This window comes from Tachyglossus aculeatus (genome assembly GCF_015852505.1).
Source record: "Tachyglossus aculeatus isolate mTacAcu1 chromosome 12 unlocalized genomic scaffold, mTacAcu1.pri SUPER_6_unloc_1, whole genome shotgun sequence".
NCBI classification, from domain to species: domain Eukaryota; kingdom Metazoa; phylum Chordata; class Mammalia; order Monotremata; family Tachyglossidae; genus Tachyglossus; species Tachyglossus aculeatus.
Window position 1 is genome coordinate 10,967,604 of NW_024044828.1, and position 18,842 is coordinate 10,986,445.

General features: G+C 49.0%; 1 protein-coding gene across 4 annotated transcripts in view; it reads left to right on the forward strand.

Annotated features, from left to right (window-relative positions):
• FRMD4A (FERM domain containing 4A) overlaps positions 1 to 18,842 on the forward strand; it is a 461,647-nt gene that overhangs the window by 410,853 nt on the left and 31,952 nt on the right. For all 4 annotated transcript variants that reach the window (XM_038740915.1, XM_038740917.1, XM_038740916.1 and 1 more), the window contains 3 exons: positions 242 to 318; positions 8,323 to 8,461; positions 16,022 to 16,163. In XM_038740915.1, coding sequence (XP_038596843.1) covers positions 242 to 318; positions 8,323 to 8,461; positions 16,022 to 16,163 — 358 coding nt within the window. The remainder of the gene's footprint in view (positions 1 to 241; positions 319 to 8,322; positions 8,462 to 16,021; positions 16,164 to 18,842) is intronic.

Below are 18,842 nucleotides of genomic sequence, written 5' to 3' on the forward strand. Positions count from 1 at the left end.
GCGGCTGTCCTGGTCGCGGGGGGGGAAAGGCGGCGGGAGTTGCAACCTCTGCAGCGGCTGCAGCAGCTGCAGCAGCAGTGCAGCTAGGATCCGGGCGGGAGAGCGGCGAACAAAGGGGAAAATCGGGCCTAGCGGGCCCCGGCCCGGCTCCTTCTGCAAAACCTTGCAGGAAAACCCGGGCGGAGGAGCGGGCAAGGCCGCCCACCCTCCGCACGCTGCAACTCACTCGCTTTCTGTCCAGATTTTCCAATGGAGGCAGCTGGAGAACCTGTACTTCCGAGAGAAGAAGTTTTCGGTGGAGGTCCATGACCCTCGCAGGTAAGCCGGAGGAAAACCCCTCGGCCTGTTGGCGGGCTGCTTTCTCGCGGGTTGCCCTGCACAGTGTCCCCGCGAGCGGTGGACGGAGGGTCGGGCTCCTTGTTAAGCGCCTCCCGGTGGAAGGGGGAAACACGGAGTTAATCCCCATTGCACAGACGGGGAAGCTGAGGCCCAGGGACGGCATTGTCGGGGGCGAGTGGGGCTGGGCCTCCCCTGGCCCCAGCGTGGCGTAGTGGAAAGCGCCCGGGCTGCGGAGGCCGAGGTCCTGGGTTCTAATCCCCCTGGCCTGGAATGCCCTCCCTCCCTCTGCCCATCCGCCAAGCTAGCTCTCTTCCTCCCTTCAAGGCCCTGCTGAGAGCTCACCTCCTCCAGGAGGCCTTCCCAGACTGAGCCCCTTCCCCCTCGTCCCCCTCTGCATCCCCCCATCTTACCTCCTTCCCTTCCCCACAGCACCTGTATATATGTATATATGTTTGTACATATTTATTACTCTATTTATTTTACTTGTACATATCTATTCTATTTATTTTAGTTTGTTAGTATGTTTGGTTTTGTACATATTTATTACTCTATTTATTTTACTTGTACCTATCTATTCTATTTATTTTGGTTTGTTAGTATGTTTGGTTTTGTACATATTTATTACTCTATTTATTTTACTTGTACCTATCTATTCTATTTATTTTAGTTTGTTAGTATGTTTGGTTTTGTTCTCTGTCTCCCCCTTTTAGACTGCGAGCCCACTGTTGGGTAGGGACTGTCTCTGGATGTTGCCAGTTTGTACTTCCCAAGCGCTTAGTACCGTGCTCTGCACATAGTAAGCGCTCAATAAATACGATTGATGATGATAATCCAGCCCCGCCACTTAGCCGCGTGACTAGTCGCTTAACTTCCCTGGGCCTCAGTGGCCTCATCTGGAAAATGGGGGTTAAGACTGGGAGCCCCACGTGGGACAGCCTGATTACCTTGTAATCAGCGCTTAGCACAAAGTAAGTGCTTAACAAGTACCACCGTCGTTATGATGATGATGATGTACCTTGTAATCAACGCTTAGAATAGCGCCTGGCACATAGTGAGTGCTTAACAAATATCATCATCGTTATTATTATTCATTCATTCAGTCGTATTTATTGAGCGCTTAAATGTATGCAGAGCACTGGACTAAAAGCTTAGATCATTATGATGATGTACCTTGTAATCAGCGCTTAGGATAGCGCTTGGCACAAAGTAAGCTCTTAACAAGTACCATCATCATTATTATTATGATGATGTACCGTATAATCAGCGCTAAGAATAGCGCTTGGCACAAAGTAAGCACTTAACAAGTACAGTCATCATTATTATTATGATGATGTGACTTGTAAGCAGCTCTTAGAGTAGCACTTGGGACATAGTAAGTGCTTAACAAATACCATCATCGTCATTATTATGATGATGTACCTTGTAATCAGCGTTTAGAATAGTGCATGGCACAAAGTAAGCGCTTAACAAATACCATTATTATTATTATTATCATTGTTATTATGTGTTGCAGATGGAAGGTGGACTTTTAGCTCCGGAGTCATTTTGGGGTGATTTGCGATGTGTCGTTTCCCCTCAGAGAACACCCTCTTTGCCTGGCTCTGGGACGGGACTCCTTTCAGAGACATTGAAAGCCTCCCTTCTCAGCCCAGGAATTTAACCCGGGGGACAGGAGTGGGGGTGAGAGGAAGCAGGTTTTTCATCTCATTCTGCCCCCAAGCCACCAATCGATTGTATGTAGTGAGCGCTTACTGTGTGCAGAGCACTGTACTGAGCGCTTGGGAAGGTGCAATAGAACAGCCAAGTCTATTTCTCGTACCCAACGGTCAGTCCGTAAAATTGGGTCTCTGCCCACACCCAAGAAGATGCCCAGTGGCCCAGCCCCACGGGGATTTCTGGGCAGCTCAGATGTCTCTAGCCCTCCTCCTTCCCACATAATCTCCCCCCCACTCCAGACTTTTAGGGAGACTGTAATTAAGCCCCATACCTAAGTATGGGTCACTTCAGATGGACCCAGAGATGCGTTTGCCACCCAGTAGTTCTGGGAGGAAGAAACGTTTCCCGTTTCAGAAGGGAAGTGTACTACAAACGAAAGTTGATTTTAAATCTCATTCATCGCTCCCTTCCTACTCAAGTGAAAATCAGCCTGGTTTCTACTATGTCCATGGAATTCAAGGGTTCTCTCTGGTGTTTCCTAATAATAATAATAACAATAGTTATATAAATAATATAAGCACCTGAGTAGATGCAGGATAATCAGATCAGATCCAGTCCCTGTCCCACATGGTGGGTAGAACAGCTGTTTAATTATCATTGAACAGATGAGGAAATTGAGACACTGAGAAGTTAAATAGGTTGCCCAAGGTCATCCGTTGTGCAAGTGGCAGAGTTGAGATTAGAACCCAGGTCTTCTGACTTCTGGCCCTGTGCTCTTTCCACTAGTCCACGCTGCTTCTCTTCCAACAAAAACTTCCCCTTTTCTTCCAGCTGATTCTTCCCCATCCAAGTAAGAGGCCCTACTGACAAATGAGAGAGGCCGTGACTTAGCCAGTATACTCTCCCTGCCTATAGAAAGGCAGAGTTAATGTTCAAACCTTGTAAACTACATGAAACAACCGCTCTGTTGATAGTTGTTGGTTTGTGGTCTCAGCTCATGCTTTACTACTGCCTGGAGCCCGGGATCCAAAGAGCATTTTTGAGATTCTGAATCTACTCAGTAAGGGGGAGGCTGTGGCTGAGTCCACTGGGGATTAGAATCCAGAGGAAAGATCGGTGGAAGGAGGGAAAAACTGAAGGAATGATCCTCAAGCATAAGGAGAGGGTAGCTATAAGGAAGAGGTAGGTATCTAGAGGAATCGGACATCAGAGACGTGAAAATTAAGGGAAGAAAAAGAGGTGACATTCAGCAGGAGGTGAAGGGAAATGGGTATAAACATTAAAAGGGAGTGTTTGGTCAGATCCTAAAGGGAATTCGGAGGAACCCTATTCTAGGGTATGAGGTTGAACCTTACATCTTGACTCTGCTGTTCACTCACAGTGTGATCTTATGAATAATAATAATAATAATTGGGGTGTTTGTGCAGTGTATACTATATGCTGAACACCAGTCTAAGCACTAGGGTAGATAAAAGATAATCAGGTCAGACATAGTCCCTTTCCCACATGGAGCTTGGGACAAGGTACTTAACCTCCCTTTTTCACCACCAGAAATAAACTACATGCATTAATGTCTGTGCTCTACCTGTGTGGGATGGGGGAAGAGTGATGATTCCTAGAAAGCACTTTGAGCTCTTTGACAGAATAATAATAATAATAATAATAATAATAATGGCATTTGTTAAGCACTTACTATGTGCAAAGCACTGTTCTAAGCTCTGGGGGGAGGATACAGTGTGATCAAGTTGTCCCACGTGGGGCTCACAGTCTTCATCCCCATTTTTACAGATGAGGGAACTGAGGCTCGGAGAAGTTAAGTGACAGAAGGTGCAAAACAAGTCAGTCAGTCATTTATTGAGCGCTTACTGTGTGCGGAGCACTGTACTAAGCACTTGAAAGACACAGTCCCTGTTCCATTTGGTGCTCACAATCTGAGGTCTTCTCCAGACCTCTTTAAGGCACATTTAGGAGATGTTAGAGAGGTGCTTATGGGAAAAGCACTTTGTGTGGGTGCCGTCCTCCTAGCAGCACAGTCCAGGTGAAGGGGAGGAAGAGGGGGGAGGGTTCACAGGCAGCGTGGCTTAGTGGAAAGAGCCCGGACTTGGGAGCCAGAGGTCGTGGGTTCTAATTCTGGCTCTGCCACTTATCAGCTGTGTGACTTTGGGCAAGTCACTTCACTTCTCTGTGCCTCAGTGACCTTCATCTGTAAAATGGGGATGAAGACTATGAGCCCCACATGGGACAACCCGATTACCTTGTATCTACCCCAGCACTTAGAACAGTGCTTGGCGCATAGTAAGCGCTTAACAGATACCATCATTATCTTCTAGACTGGGAGCCTTTTGTTGGGTAGGGACTGTTCTCTATATGTTGCCGATTAGTACTTCCCAATCGCTTAGTACAGTGCTCTGAACACAGTAAGTGCTCAATAAATACGATTGAATGAACATCCAGACCACGGATTTGGCCACAGTGGCTCCCACAGCTGTTGGAGCTGGACTCCCATCCTTGCTCACCCCAGCTGTCTGACAAGACCAGAGAATTTCCAGTCAGGGCCAGAAAAAGCCAAAATGGTGACTTTCTGGTCTGTTTGCTCTTTGAAGCCTGCCTCTTCCCAGCCCACCTCCACCAGGACCCCATCCCACCTCCCTGGTTTAGGCATGTCCTGTTTCTGGTACCCCAGGCTGGGCACTATTTAGCATTCAATCAGTAGCATGTACTGAGGGCTGACTGTGTGCAGAGCAGTTGGGAGAGTCCTGCAGAACTAACTAACCTGCCCTCGAGAAGCTTATAGTCCAGTGAGGGGTACAGACAGACAAAATTTATTTACAAATAGTGGGAGCAGGAGAAAGAAAAGGGTAGATGAATCTGCTAGACTGTAAGCTAGCACGGGAAGCAGCATGACTTAGTGGGTAGAGCATGGGCCTAGTTGTCAGAAGGACCTGAGTTCTAATCCCAGCTCTGTGTGACCATGAGCAAGTCACTTAGTTTCTCTGTGCTTCAGTTACCTCATCTGTAAAATGGAGATTAAGGTTGTGAGCCCCATGTGGGACGTGGACTGTGTCCAACTTGATTTTCTTGGCACATAGTAAACACTTAACAAATTGCGTATATGTAGTTATGGTATTAGTTAAAGCACTTACTATGTGTCAAGCATTGTTCTAAGAGATGAGCACTGTTCTAAGCGCTGAATATATGTATACTCCTGAAAGGTGGGGATAGTATATAAGTCTATCATACTTTCCGGAGTGCTTAGTACGGGGTTCTGCCCAGAGGGAGTGCTCAGTAAATACTATTGATTTATTTTTTTTCACTTTGTGCTATATATAACAGGGAGACCCAGACTCCATCTCACCCTGGAGTCTGCATGGGCACGGGAGCACAGGTTGTGCTTCATTTAAGTAACCTCAGACAGTGCTCTCTCAGTGGGGAAAGGAATGTGGAGGAGAGCCTTAGCCTGTTCTGCTTCCAGTACGTCTCCCTCCCCCGACCCCCAGAACGCATCTAAAATAGCCCCTGACTCTCTGGCTGACTCTCTCCAAACCCAGGCAAAAGAGGAGTTAGGAGTTACTCTAGACTGTGAGCTTCTTGTGGGCAGGGAATGTCATTGTTTATTGTTGTATTGTACTTTCCCAAGCGCTAAGTACTGTACTCTGCACACAGTAAGTGCTCAATAAATGCTATTGAATGAAAGGAGTTGCCCTCACAACATGGAGACTGGAAGAAGCAGGGAGAGGGGATATAACCAGAAGAGGTGGGAGATACATAGGCAAAAGTCAGAGGTAGTAATTGCATGTCTTATGAACCCTGAGACATTGTACAATTGGTGCAGGGAAGGATCATCTAATTGGCCATGTGTTATGGTGATAAACTGTGGTCACCTCCTCCTGACTCCTCAAAACAAGCCTATTACTGCCAGGAAGGAAGTCAGAAAGCAACATCCAAAGTAATCTTCGAATGAAGATGCAATCAGGGGGAAACGGCGTTTTACAAGGGAATAATTCCTTGGAGACAATGCTTTCCGAACTGGATCATGCTCATGTTCAGTCGTAGCCTCATTATCCGTTTAATATGAAAAGAGGAGAAAAATACCAAATGATTCAGGAAAAATTCCCTTGGTTTCTGGCCACATGTCTAGTCCTCTTGTTGCCCGGACTTGCTGTGGTCAGGCTTGGAGGGCTGGGGTCACACAGAGAATTGGAATCCGGAAAGTTCTGGGAGAGGAAGGGAGCAGACGCTGGGGAGCCTGAGCCAGGAGTGGCGTACAGTGGGTCAGGGAGTGGAGCCTGAGACAGTTCAGGAGGTTTATTAAACCCAGGTTCAGCCTGGATTTGTTCAGCTTCTTTAGGAGGAAAACATGGACCCTCAACAAAAAGCCAGCCCCCTGAGTGACTTGGACTTTCTCTGATAAAATCATTTAAATCTCAAGTTGCTTTCTGCCCCTGATTTGCTGTGGCTGGTTTAAAAAAAAAAATTGAACTCGCCCCAAGCCTGACAGTTGATGTGCTCTTGGGAGCCAAGTCTGGAGTTGGCAGTTTCATTTTTAAATCCACTTGGGGGGCTGAAGGGGAGGTTGTGTGTGTGAGTGAGTTTCTCTCGCTCTGACTGTTGCTGGATCTTTTTCAACCCTCTTCAAACATTTACCCATTCATAAGCAGATTTTTCCTAACTTTCCAAATTTGAAGCAAAACAAATTCTCCCACCTGGAATCAGGAGCACTAACCAACTCCAGATTTAGCTTTTTCATTAGAGAAGGAAAGGGATTACCGTTAAGACTGGAAACCAAAGGAATTAGGTTAGAGCCGCTTCCCTGGGGAAGGGTTAAAGACCAAATTTGCCACCTTGAATTGTCCCAAAGAGGCCTCTGTCCCAGTTAGGCCGAGACTTCCAGGAGTAGAAGGAAGGACTTGGTTTGGGGGAAACCTCCTTCCCACCTTTCCCAGAAGATCAGGCTGAATCCTGGGGCCCCATCTCACCCTCTGCAGCTTTGCCTCTTAATAATAAGAATAATAATAATAATGATGGCATTTGTTAAGCGCTTACTATGTGCAGAGCACTGTTCTAAGCGCTGGGGGTATACAAGGTGATCAAGTTGTCCCACTTGCAGTCTTAATCCCCATTTTACAGATGAGGAAACTGAGGCTCAGAGAAGTTAAGTGACTTGCCCAAGGTCAGACAGCAGACATGTGGTGGAGCCGGGATTCAAACCCATGACCTCTGACTCCAAAGTCCGTGCTCTTTCCACTGAGCCATGCTGCTGCCTCTTCCAGGGCCGGCTCCTCCCTGTACACCCACTGGGCATGATGGCCCTTTCAGTACAGTTTCAAGTTCCAAAATGGTAACCTAGCTACAATCGGTCGTTCTCCGTGGTAGAGTAGCCAGAGCTACATGTGCATGCATGTGTGCACATACCCGTGCAAGCGCGCACACACACGCACACACATCCCCCCAACCCCCTCTCTTCACTTTCCTTTTGATAGAAAAGATTTCCCTTTTGGACAAAGTATGGCTCACCTCCCCCAGCTTCCAGTCTGCTGAAGTAGATGCAAAATATGCCATCCTCATCTCTATCCCTCCACCTCCCTCCCCACTTCTGGACTGAATCTGTTCTTTTGTGCCAGGCCCTGTGCCAGGCACCGTAGCCTACAGCAAAGGAGCTATTTCCACTCTCCCTTGAGGGGTGTGGGGTGACCTGCTGCCCAGTTTATCATGTGCATTGGGGTCGTCTGTTCCTTCCTCCTGAAGCTCTGAACCAGCCAGATGTGGGATATCACACGGGTAGCCGGTGGCCTGCTCTGACACTGCTTCTACCCTGACAAGGAAGGGATTTGGCAGTGGGCCTGAGCCCTAAGGAGTTATCAGAGAAGGGGGGGTTTGCAGTTTGTGTGTGTGTGCATGTGTGTGTGTGTGTGTGCGTGTGTGTGCGTGTGTGTGTGTGTGTGTGTGTGTAAAACCATCAGGATTATGTCTGTACAGCGTATGTATATATACAGCACATGTATACAAAGGAGTATGTCTGTAAAGTGTGTGCATACAAAAAAGAATGTACAGTGTGTGTATATATATATAGTAATATGTCTGCATAGTGTGTGTATAGATATATGTATAGTATGTACAGTGTTTGTATATATATACAGTAATATGTCTGTATAGTGTGCATATATATATTGTAGTATTTCTGTACAGTGTGTGTGTGTATGTGTGTATATATATATATATATATATATATGTGAGTGTATGTGTGTATAGATATGTTGGTACATTGTGTGTGTGTCACTCAGAAATGTCAGCACTGTAAACATGTTGCATTTGTGTTCTGTCCCTCAGGGCTTCAGTCACCAGGAGGACATTTGGGCACAGTGGCATTGCAGTTCATACGTGGTATGCGTGTCCGGCGTTAATCAAGTCCATCTGGGCTATGGCCATTAGCCAACACCAGTTCTACCTGGACAGAAAGCAGAGTAAGGTAAAAGACTTCTCTGGCATAGGGAAGGGACGGGCTCAGGGGGTCACCTTCCCTAGCCTCAGGTCAGTTAACGCTGCTGGCCCAGGTGGGACAGCCTGGATGACCCCGGGAATTCCAGAACTTCAGAATTACAACTTGGATGGGATCTGGCTTCATTCCTTACCCCACACTCGTGCCAGCCATGATGTGTCACCTTGCCTAGGGGCTGTGTAGCCCAGGAAGGTGAAGAAAGGATTGCCAAGGAATCTGTTTCCTCCAAAGTGCCTCGGGGAGGGTCTGGGCCCACCCACAATCCTGATGGCCCATCCTCCTTCTGGGGCTCTGGGGAGCCCATCTGGCCCCACCACAGCCCATCGGAGGCGTCTCCGACAAGAAGGTAGTGAAAGTCCCGCTGGTGCTTTGAACAGTGGTGTATTGTTTCTCTCTCTCTCTCTCTCTCTCTCTCTCTCTCTCTCTCTCTCTCTCTCTCTCTCTTTCTCTCTCTCTCTCTCTCTCACACACACACACACAAACATACACACACACACACACCTTTTTAAAAAAAATTTAAAATAAGTAACCTTCCTCAATTAATAGACACCGCCTGGCTGTTTAGGATAATTGCTTTGAGGCCTCCAGGGTTTTCCAACTGCCAACTCTGTAAAAACAAAGCTGGAAAAGGAAAAAAAAAAGCCTTCCTTCTCCTTGGTGGGGCCTGGCCTCCAAAGTTTGATCACTGCCATCGCCTCTGGGATCTCTGAAGCTCCCCCACGGGGGAGTTCTCACCGGTCGGTGGGTGAGAGGGTGACATCTGCCTGGTTCTCACACACACAAACACACGCACAAGTACACCTACATCAGCACTCAAGCTTTCAGTCTTGGTTCTCACCCTTCCCCCCACTCTCCCTGGCCCCCATTATCCATCAGGTGGATCCCCCTCTCTGGATGGGCTTGGGACCCGCCTCAGGTCCTGCCAGGGTAGGGAAAGGTGGAAATCACTGATGACACAAACTTGGCCTGCCCTGCTCCTGGTGGGTCCCCTCCTTCCCGTGAGCCATCTCTTTTCCCTCCTCCCACCCCGATCCCCTTCACCATCTCCTTGGCGAAACCTTTCTTGTGGGAGGTGGCAAGATGCTAAGTTCCAGTCACCTGACAGAACTGGGCTGCAACAGGGGCCTTTCCTGGTAGTTTGTTTTCCCTTCTGTTTCTCTCCTGCTTTCATGGAAACCCTCAGCGGAGTGGAGGGAGCAGGCCTTCTAGCCAGGGCCTCTGGATGCTCCAGTCTGGCCCCTGGCTTCCCGGCTGTAGCTTCTGACAGTCCCAGGGCCCCCTTGAGATGGGGTAGCATCGAGGCAAAGCGGGGCAGAACAGATTTTTGTTCTAATCACCTTGTTTCACTACAGGAGCTATACAGGATGAAATTATCGAGAGGGGCTTGGATCAGTTCATGGGCAAGTGGCCCATGATGGGTAGCTTAGAGGGATGCTAGAAAGAGCATCCCAACCAATCAGTGGTATTTATTGAAGACTTACTGTGTGCTGCGCACTGTACTGAGCACTTGGGAGAGTCTGATACAGTGGTGTTGGTAAGGCACGGTCCCTGCCATCACAGAGTTTACCATCTTCAATCAATCCAAACAGTGGGCTGGCTGTCAAGGGGGAGCAGCCAGCACACAGTCCTTCTGAACGCCCTTTTACCAATGTCGAAGCCAGAACACTGGGCAGGATTGACCTGATCCAAGATCGGCGTCATCCGTGGCCCTAGATCCGAATGCTCCAACCCCTCTCTGCTGCCTGTGATTGCGAATCGAGCGTGGGAGTCTTTCTCCCCCTCCAGGATCACTGGCCAGGGAGCTAATAATTTGGGGTCCCATTCTGCACCCCTGCATAAGATAAGGCAAGGCTTGATGTGGAATGCGGACACTGGAGGAGGGCGTCTTTTACCAAAACCTCCAGAATTGGGCTCCCCAGGTGACGGACATTGCAAGTCCAAACTTGGTAACCCTGATTTCACCCTTCTTACAGTGAAGATGGTGTGTCAGAGTCAGTCAGCAGGCTCAGCCCCATACGGCAGAGGGGGCTGAGGGGGGTGTTGAGAAACAGACAGGGAAAGGGAGATCCACTCAGCACCCTGGAGATTACATTTTGCAAGGTCACTTCCCTCCTGTCCTGGGCCATGCCCATTTCTTGATCTTCACAGACTTTTTCTGTATAAAGAAAATAATGAGAAGGATGGGTAGGAGAGAAGGAGAGGGTCAGAGTTTGTGCCAGGAAGCAGCCTAGAGAGTGGGGTGAGTTCATAGGGTCACAATTCCTGAGGGAGCTGTGACTTGCATGGAGATTTGAGGGATAATCTTTGGTGGAGGGAATAATAATACTCATCATGGTATTTGTTACGTGCCAAGCATGGTACTAAACACTGAGGTAGCTACAGTTTCATCAGGACAGGCACATTAGGAGGAACAAGAGGTATTTCATCCCCATTTTACAGATGAGGTCTTGGAGGCGTAGAGAAGTTAAGTGACTCAACTAAGGTCACACAGCAGGCAAGTGGCAGAACAGGATTTGAATCCAGGTCCTCTGACTCCCTGGCTCATTGGACCATGCCCACTGTTTCCTTGGCTCCATTTGTCCCCTCCCATAGCTAGTCACTGTCCAGGGTTCCTTTGCCAGCCTTCTCCCTTTGCTTCCGGCATGTGGCAGGACCCTGGAATTTTCCTGAATGCCTCAACAAGCTCACGCCTGAGGATAACTGGGTCATGCCACTTCCCCAGGACATTCCACTTAATTCTCCATGAGATCTGATAAGTGATATCAGTAGATGCTGCTAAGGGAAGGAATCAAATGCAGGAAGCAATGGGGAAACCCTGGATCTCCCCTTAAATCAGAGTAATGGCAGCATTTCTTGAGCACCCACTTGATGTGGTGCACTCTACTAAGCGCCCAGGACTTACTGAAGAAAGAAGTGTCAAGCTCCTAGCCCACCAGGAGCTTTCCCTCAATTGGTGGAGACCGCCAGAAAAAGCTTTACAAAGTCAGCGGGAGGAAGACGAAGAGTGACTCTTCTTGGTCACTTAGAAGTAATTTGTGGGTTCCTGCTGCCACAGCCTTCTCCTTTCCCATTGTTCCCAGGGCCTTTAAGAGATGGCTTAGCCTGGTGGAGCAGATCGTGGGCTGGTCATCGGGATGCCTGAGTTCCACTCCCAGCCCCATTTTTAAATTTTTGGGCTCTTGCGGAGGCAAGGGGTTCTGACAAGTCTCTTCCCCTCTCCATACCTCACTTTTTCAGTCAGTAAAATGAGTGTGGGAATCCCTTGAACCATTCTACTTCGTGTGTAGTTGGGAGGACAGTTGAGGTGAAGCAAGTGGAATTGTTTTGGAAAGGGATCAGGGAAATCGATGGGCTCAGTTGTCCTCTTCTGGGCACCGGTCACTGACTTCCTCTCCCTCTCCTTTATCCCCTCTTCCTGCCTTCTGGAGTCTCCCATTTACTCGTTGTGGGCAGGGGATGTGTCCGTTTATTGTTGTACTCTCCCAAGCGCTTAGTATGGTGCTCTGCACACAGTAAGCGCTCAATAAATACAATTGAATGAACGAGCTGGCACCCAGGGAAAAGGGAGAATCTGCTGGCTGGAACCGGGAGCTGACACCCCCAGTTGCGGTAGCCCTCTCCACCAGCATTCCCTGGGCTGACCCTCCCAAGCAGCCACTGGGGAAGCAGTGTTGTCTAGTGGCTAGACCACGGGCCTGAGAGTCTCAATCAATCAATCCAATGGCACAGCTTGGTACTTAGCGCTTGGGAAAGTACAGTGCAGCAGAGATGGCAGACGTGAGCCGTGCTCACAAAGAGCTTACAATCTACAGGGGAAACAGGCATTACGGTAGATTAGGGACAGGGGAAATAGTGGAATATAAGAATATTGCCCCACCTCCAATCAATCAGTCTATGCTCCGGATAAACACGAGCTTACCTTGCCTTTGCACTTTCATGTCAGCATATTTCCCCCGCTCTTGGGAGAGGGATGAAAATATGACTCCCTGTTACTATTTGCTGTTCCCTGGGTGTCGGGAGTAGTTGGGTTGTGCCAGCTAGAATGGCTGAGAGGGCTCCAAATTCAAGATGGAGGCGACAACGTGCCCCTGTGCAACACTTCCTCTCTGGAATGAACAGTTCTCTTCCAACTGCCTCATGGCTCATCCCCAGATGAGTGAGTGATGCATGTGAGCAGGCCCAGTGCTGGGAGCTGGAGAAGGTTTGGGTTGGCTGGCCCATGAAGGATTGCTTCACTCCCCAGGGCCAGGACACCCAAGCCTCTCCCTGCCAGATTTCAGCGAGTCTGGTGCCTCCGGACTAGGGCGTTTATCACCTTCGGAAACAAGTGCTATCTAGTGGTCTGAGCTAGTGGGGGAGTAAGCCAGGAACCCACAGGGTGTCTTCCAGACTGGGCTGGTTTTGTCCTTCATCACCCTCCCCTTCTTCCCCCTTCCTTGGCCCTCGGCACAGAGATGGGGTTGGGAGGACTTACTGGTTAACATTATCACAGTGCTAAGAGGAGAAGGAGGAGAGCCCTTGTTCGGACCTATTTCTAATTGCTCCAGGCCACTGGAGTCCCCTGAGGGAAGAAGCGTCCCACACAGGGGCCAGGCAAGCAGCCTTCCCTGAGGCTTCTGATTCCTGGATGGAGCAGAGGTGTGTGCAGGTGTCTTTCCAGGCCCTGGGTGTTCCCCAAGGTGTGGCCACGCATAAGTCTTCCCTTGTGGTTGGGCTGAGGTTCTGCTGAGGTCAGCGCCAAGGTGGGGCAGAATACTAGAGCTAGCGGGAGTTACCGGCAGGCTCATTTTGGCCTGTAGAGCCAGAATTGTGGATGGGGTCTTGGCACGGAGGGGGGGTGGGGGGGGGGGAGAGGGAGAGAGTTCTCTTTCTCTCTCAGTGCCAGACTCCTTCTCCCATCCTCCACCAGTCCAGACACAGCAAGTGTTATGCTTTCAGCTCAAACAAAGGCCGAAGTCCTTGCATGTCTTCCAAGAGCCCACCCTCTTTAATCAAGATCATTGGCTTCTTCTCTTCCATGTGAACCGGCCCTCTTAGGCCTGATCTCCAGAAGGACCTGATATCACAACCTCACTGTACTTTAGCCTACAGCCAGTCCATGGCAGAACCAAGGCCAAGGCCCGGCTCCGGATTGGCCAAGCCTACGCTTTTCTCCCTGTTGTGCCCGAGTCCCGAGGCAGTTTTTCCTTTTAAACATGCCACGGCTGGGGGGCAGAGTACAGTTCATGCCAGGCGATGGGCAGTGGAGTCTCTGCGGTCACGTGCTCGGCCTTGTTCACCGGGGAGGGCCGAGCCAGATGGGGGCTGTTGATACGCGGTGTCAGAGTGAAATAAAGGGCTCTTCCTGTTTTCCACTCAGAGCCAGGGGCCTGTGAGAGGGCTCTGGCAGCCAGGATAATTTTATTAAACAAGGAAGTTGCTCACGGGAGGAAGCTGGACCCGGTGGTGGAGAGTGCAAGGGAAACTTGAAGGTCAGGAAGGAGTTGTGGGCTGGGGGAAAGACTCCACGTGGTGAAAGGAGATGAGGAAGGCTGGTGGGGGCAGATGAACCAAACAAGCAGGGGATCTCAGCACTTCCCACATCCCTAATGTTCTCATCTTGTTGGCCTGCAGGAAGCACATGATTGTCAAAAATCCGTGTCACAAATCAGCTGCAGTAGTCATGGTCCTTTAGGCCCTAAGCAAGGCCATTAGTGGGTCTAACTGAAGATCCATCTGACTTGGGTATTTGTCTCTGGCATTATCAACTAGTTGCTCCCTGCCTCCTTGGCAGTCATCTTAATGGTTCGCGAGGTACCATCTAGCATCCTTATGGTGACCACTTATAGACTTCTGATCCATGAGTTTATCCAAACACTTCTTAAATCTGCTAATTCTTTTGTTCCTCTAATACCAATCCACTCAATATCCCTCAATCTCATCTCTCGCATCGTCAACCCCTTGCTCACGTCCTCCCGCCTGCCTGGAATTCCCTCCGCTTCCACATATCTAACAGATCACCACTCTCCCCATCTTCAAAACACTACTGAAATCATATCTCTTCCAGGAAGCCTTCCCTGATCAAGTTCTCATCACCTCCCCACCCCTGCATCATGTTTTCCATCCCTACTGCCTCACCCATGCGCATAAGTCCCTAAGCATTGAGGTACTCACCCAAACCCCCACAGAACTTATGTCATATCCTTACTCCCCGACCTGTAGTTTATCTTAATGTCTGTCTCCCCCTCTAGACTGCAGGCTTGTTGAGGGAAGGGATCATGTGTCAACCAACATTATTGTAGTCTCCCAAGTGCTTAATTCAGAGCATTGCACAGAGTAGGCAGTCAGTACATATCATTGATTGATTATATTATTCCAAGCACTTAGCAAAGTGCTCTGCATACAGTAAGTGCTCAATAAATATGATTGATTGCCCTGCACAATTTCCCAGGAAATCAAATTCCATGTGGTAACCAAAACCTCCCGTGGTCAGGGCCAGAGCCAGGGGAAGAAGGGCTGGGGGTCAATCTAAGCAGATGGGGGCATCTGTGGCTTTGGGAGAAGACACAGGGCAGCCCCCATCCCTGGCATAAAGAAACTCACTGGGCGGTGTAACTGTGTTTCTAAGTCCTGCAATATTCCTCCTTTCCATGATATGACCCTTTTCTCTGTTCCCTTCAAGGTACTTACCAAATCATCTGAAGCCAAAAAGGCAGGCCCGATCATTAGTTATGTACACTGTGCTTATGTGTATAGCTGTAATTCATTTATTTGTATTAATGTCTCTCTTCCCCTCTAGACTGTGAGCTCGTTATGGTCAGGGAACCTGTCTGCCAATTCTGTTGTTGTGGGCAGGAAATGTGTCTGTTATATAGCTGTGTTGTGCTTAGCACAGTGTTCTGCACACAGTAAGCTCTCAACAAATATGATTGATTAGAATTTACCCACAAGAGAAAATGAGTCAAGCGACTCCATATTGTCTGTATCAGTTGCAAAGGACAGCTATGTACTTTGGAGGTGTTCTTTTTTATGGCCTTGCTTTTCCCCTGGTTTCCGCGAGAAAGCAGAAAAGACCCCTGGATCTAAAGAGCCTAAACAGAGATGGTTTATAAAACCGGAGAGGCCAAAGTGGTATAGCTGCTGTTGAAGTCTCAGAGATTTTCTGTTCTGTGGGGAAATGACTACACCCATCCTTCCTACCATTTAGGGGGACCAGGCAAGAGAAGGTAGATGGATCTTAGTCATCATCAACATCAGTGGAATTTATTGAGCGCTTACTGTGGGCAGAGTACTAAGCTCTTGGGAAAGTACAGTGCAACAGAGCTGGCTCAGTACAAGCTATCACCAATACTTCAATAACTCAAGTGCAAATCTATCTATTGAAAAATGATATTTATTAAGCACTTACTATCTGCAGAGCACTGAACTAAGCGCTTGGGAATGTACAGTACAACAGAGTTGGTAGATGTGATCCCTACCCACAAGGAGCTTACAGCCTAAAGGACAAAGTCCTGACTCCCCTTTGTAACCCAATTCCCCTTCTGATTCCAGTCCAAAATTCATGCTGCAAGAAGTCTGAGCGAGATCGCAATTGACCTGACGGAAACCGGAACGCTCAAGACCTCCAAGCTAGCCAACATGGGAAGCAAAGGAAAAATAATCAGCGGCAGCAGTGGGAGCCTCCTCTCCTCAGGTAAGTCCTCTGCTTTGGAAAGCATTATTCACCCCTGAAGGAAGTTTTTTTTATGGAGAGAGTGTCCTTTGCCCGGTGGAGAATGAAACCGCTTTGAGGGCTTTTCGGGACCACTGAATAGCCTGTCTGTACCTTTTAAAATAGTAGTGTCCGCCTGTCTGTGAAGTAGCTGCTTCTGGGACCCGTGGCTTTTTCTTAGGCAGCACGTGGAACTGAAAGATAGATTTTGTGGCCCGACCTTGTGACTGTCCAGGAACCAGCTGCTCTGTCCACAGGAATAGTAATCCCACAGAAATAATAATAGATTATTATTATAATGTTATAATAATAACAGATCTAGAGGTCTTCCAGTTTCTGAAGGGTGGCAAGGGGCTGTTAGGAAAAGTTCTGCTTTAGATCAAAATCATCATTATCCTAAAGATTAGTCTAAGGAAATGCAGACTGGCCCTCATTCTTGTCCCAGAATTCCCCAAGAGGCAGGAATCATTGCCAGGAAACAGATGTGGGGGAGGAAAACGGGTTTCTGTCTTCTGGCTGTTAATGCTGGGACTGGAGGGGAGTGAGAATGGCTAACCCTGTCATCCCCATGGCCCCTTGCCCTGTTCCTTGAGCTCACTTGTCTTGGCTGTCCTCGGGGGGCGGGGAATGATCAGCCATGGGCTCCCCAGCCTCTATGGCCAGTGACCTGCCATGCTCAATCAATCAACCAATCAATCGTATTTATTGAGCGCTTACTATGTGCAGAGCACTGTACTAAGCGCTTGGGAAGTACAAATTGGCATCACATAGAGACAGTCCCTACCCAGCAGTGGGCTCACAGTCTAAAAGGGGGAGACAGAGAACAGAACCAATCATACCAACAAAATAAAATAAGTAGGATAGAAATGTACAGGTAAAATAAATAAATAAATAAATAAAGTAATAAATATGTACAACCATATATACATATATACAGGTGCTGTGGGGAAGGGAAGGAGGTAAGACAGGGGGATGGAGAGGGGGACGAGGGGGAGAGGAAAGAAGGGGCTCAGTCTGGGAAGGCCTCCTGGATGAGGTGAGCTCTCAGCAGGGCCTTGAAGGGTGGAAGAGAGCTAGCTTGGCGGATGGGCAGAGGGAGGGCATTCCAGGCCCGGGGGATGACGTGGGCCGGGGGTCGACGGCGGGACAGGCGAGAGCGAGGTACAGTGAGGAGATTAGCGGTGGAGGAGCAGAGGGTGCGGGCTGGGCAGTAGAAGGAGAGAAGGGAGGTGAGGTAGGAGGGGGCGAGGTGATGGAGAGCCTTGAAGCCCAGGGTGAGGAGTTTCTGCCTGATGCGCAGACTGATCGGTAGCCATTGGAGGTTTTTGAGGAGGGGAGTAATATGTCCAGAGCGTTTCTGGACAAAGATAATCCGGGCAGCAGCATGAAGTGTGGATTGAAGTGGAGAGAGACATGCTCCCCAGCTTGGGCAGAGATGACAGCAGTGGTTTGACAGCAGCAAAAGCCACAAATATCTAATTCCTGTGGACTGTGTCCAGGCTGCTTATATGAAATCTACTCCAGTGCCTAGTACAGTGCTTAGCACATAGTAAGTGCTTAACACATACTATTATTATCATTAGGCTCTAGTGTGCCTAGTCCAACTTCTCTACCTGCCTCAGCACCTCTCTTCCCCTCCCCACTAAGTTAAAACAGAACGAACATGGTGAAGAGGAGTTCGAGGGGTGAGTAAAGTGCATAGAGCAGAAGCAGAGACTATGGCAAACCTAAGGCAGTTGGATCTGTTGGAGGCCCGAACAGGTCCTGTCCACCCTGTGCACTCCGCAGCCAGAGGCACCGCAGAAAATCCTCTGGTAGGATGGACTGGAGGGCGGCAGCTAGGAACCAAACCTGAAATCTCCCTTGAGATACCAGACAGTGCACGCTTGTGAGGAAATAGCTTCCAACCTGGCAGATCTTATCGCTGCTGGGGACAGGGAGGGTGTGGGCGGAACTGATTCCTGGCGGTCAGTATCAGCAGCCTGCTGCCTCCTGGCCCCCAGGAAGAGTGACTAGGGGAGCAGAAGAGTGACTCCAGCCCCAGGAGAGCTGATCCCCATCCCTCCCTCCCTTAGGGACACGGTCCAGGTCCAAGGCTATAGTAGCTTCTACTGCGGCGCTCCATTCTTTTTTGTTGTTTTTTTGTTTTTTTTAATGGTATTTGTTAAGCGCTTTCTCTGCCGGACACTGTCCTGAGCACTTGGGTATATACGAGCCAATCAGAAGCAGTGTGGCTTAGTAGATAGAGTATGGGCCTGCGTTCTAATGCTGCCTCCCCCACTTGTCCACTGTGTGACCTTGGACAATTCAGTTAGCTTCTCTTTGCCTCAGTCACCTCATCTGTAAAATGGGGATTAAGACTGTGAGCCCCATGTGGGACATAGGCTGTGTCCAATCTGGTGGGCTTGTATCTACCCCAGTTCTCAGTACAGAGCCTGGTTTATATAGTAAGCACTTAACAAATACTCCCCCCCACACACACACACACAAAATCAGGTTGGACACAGTCCATGTGCCACATGGGGCTCAGAATCTTAATCCCCATTTCACAGATGAGGAAACTGAGGCACAGAGAAGTTAAGTAGGTTGCTCAGGGTCACACAGAGAGCCGGGATTGAAACCCAGGTCCCCTGATTTCCAAAGCCCATGTCCTTTCCACTA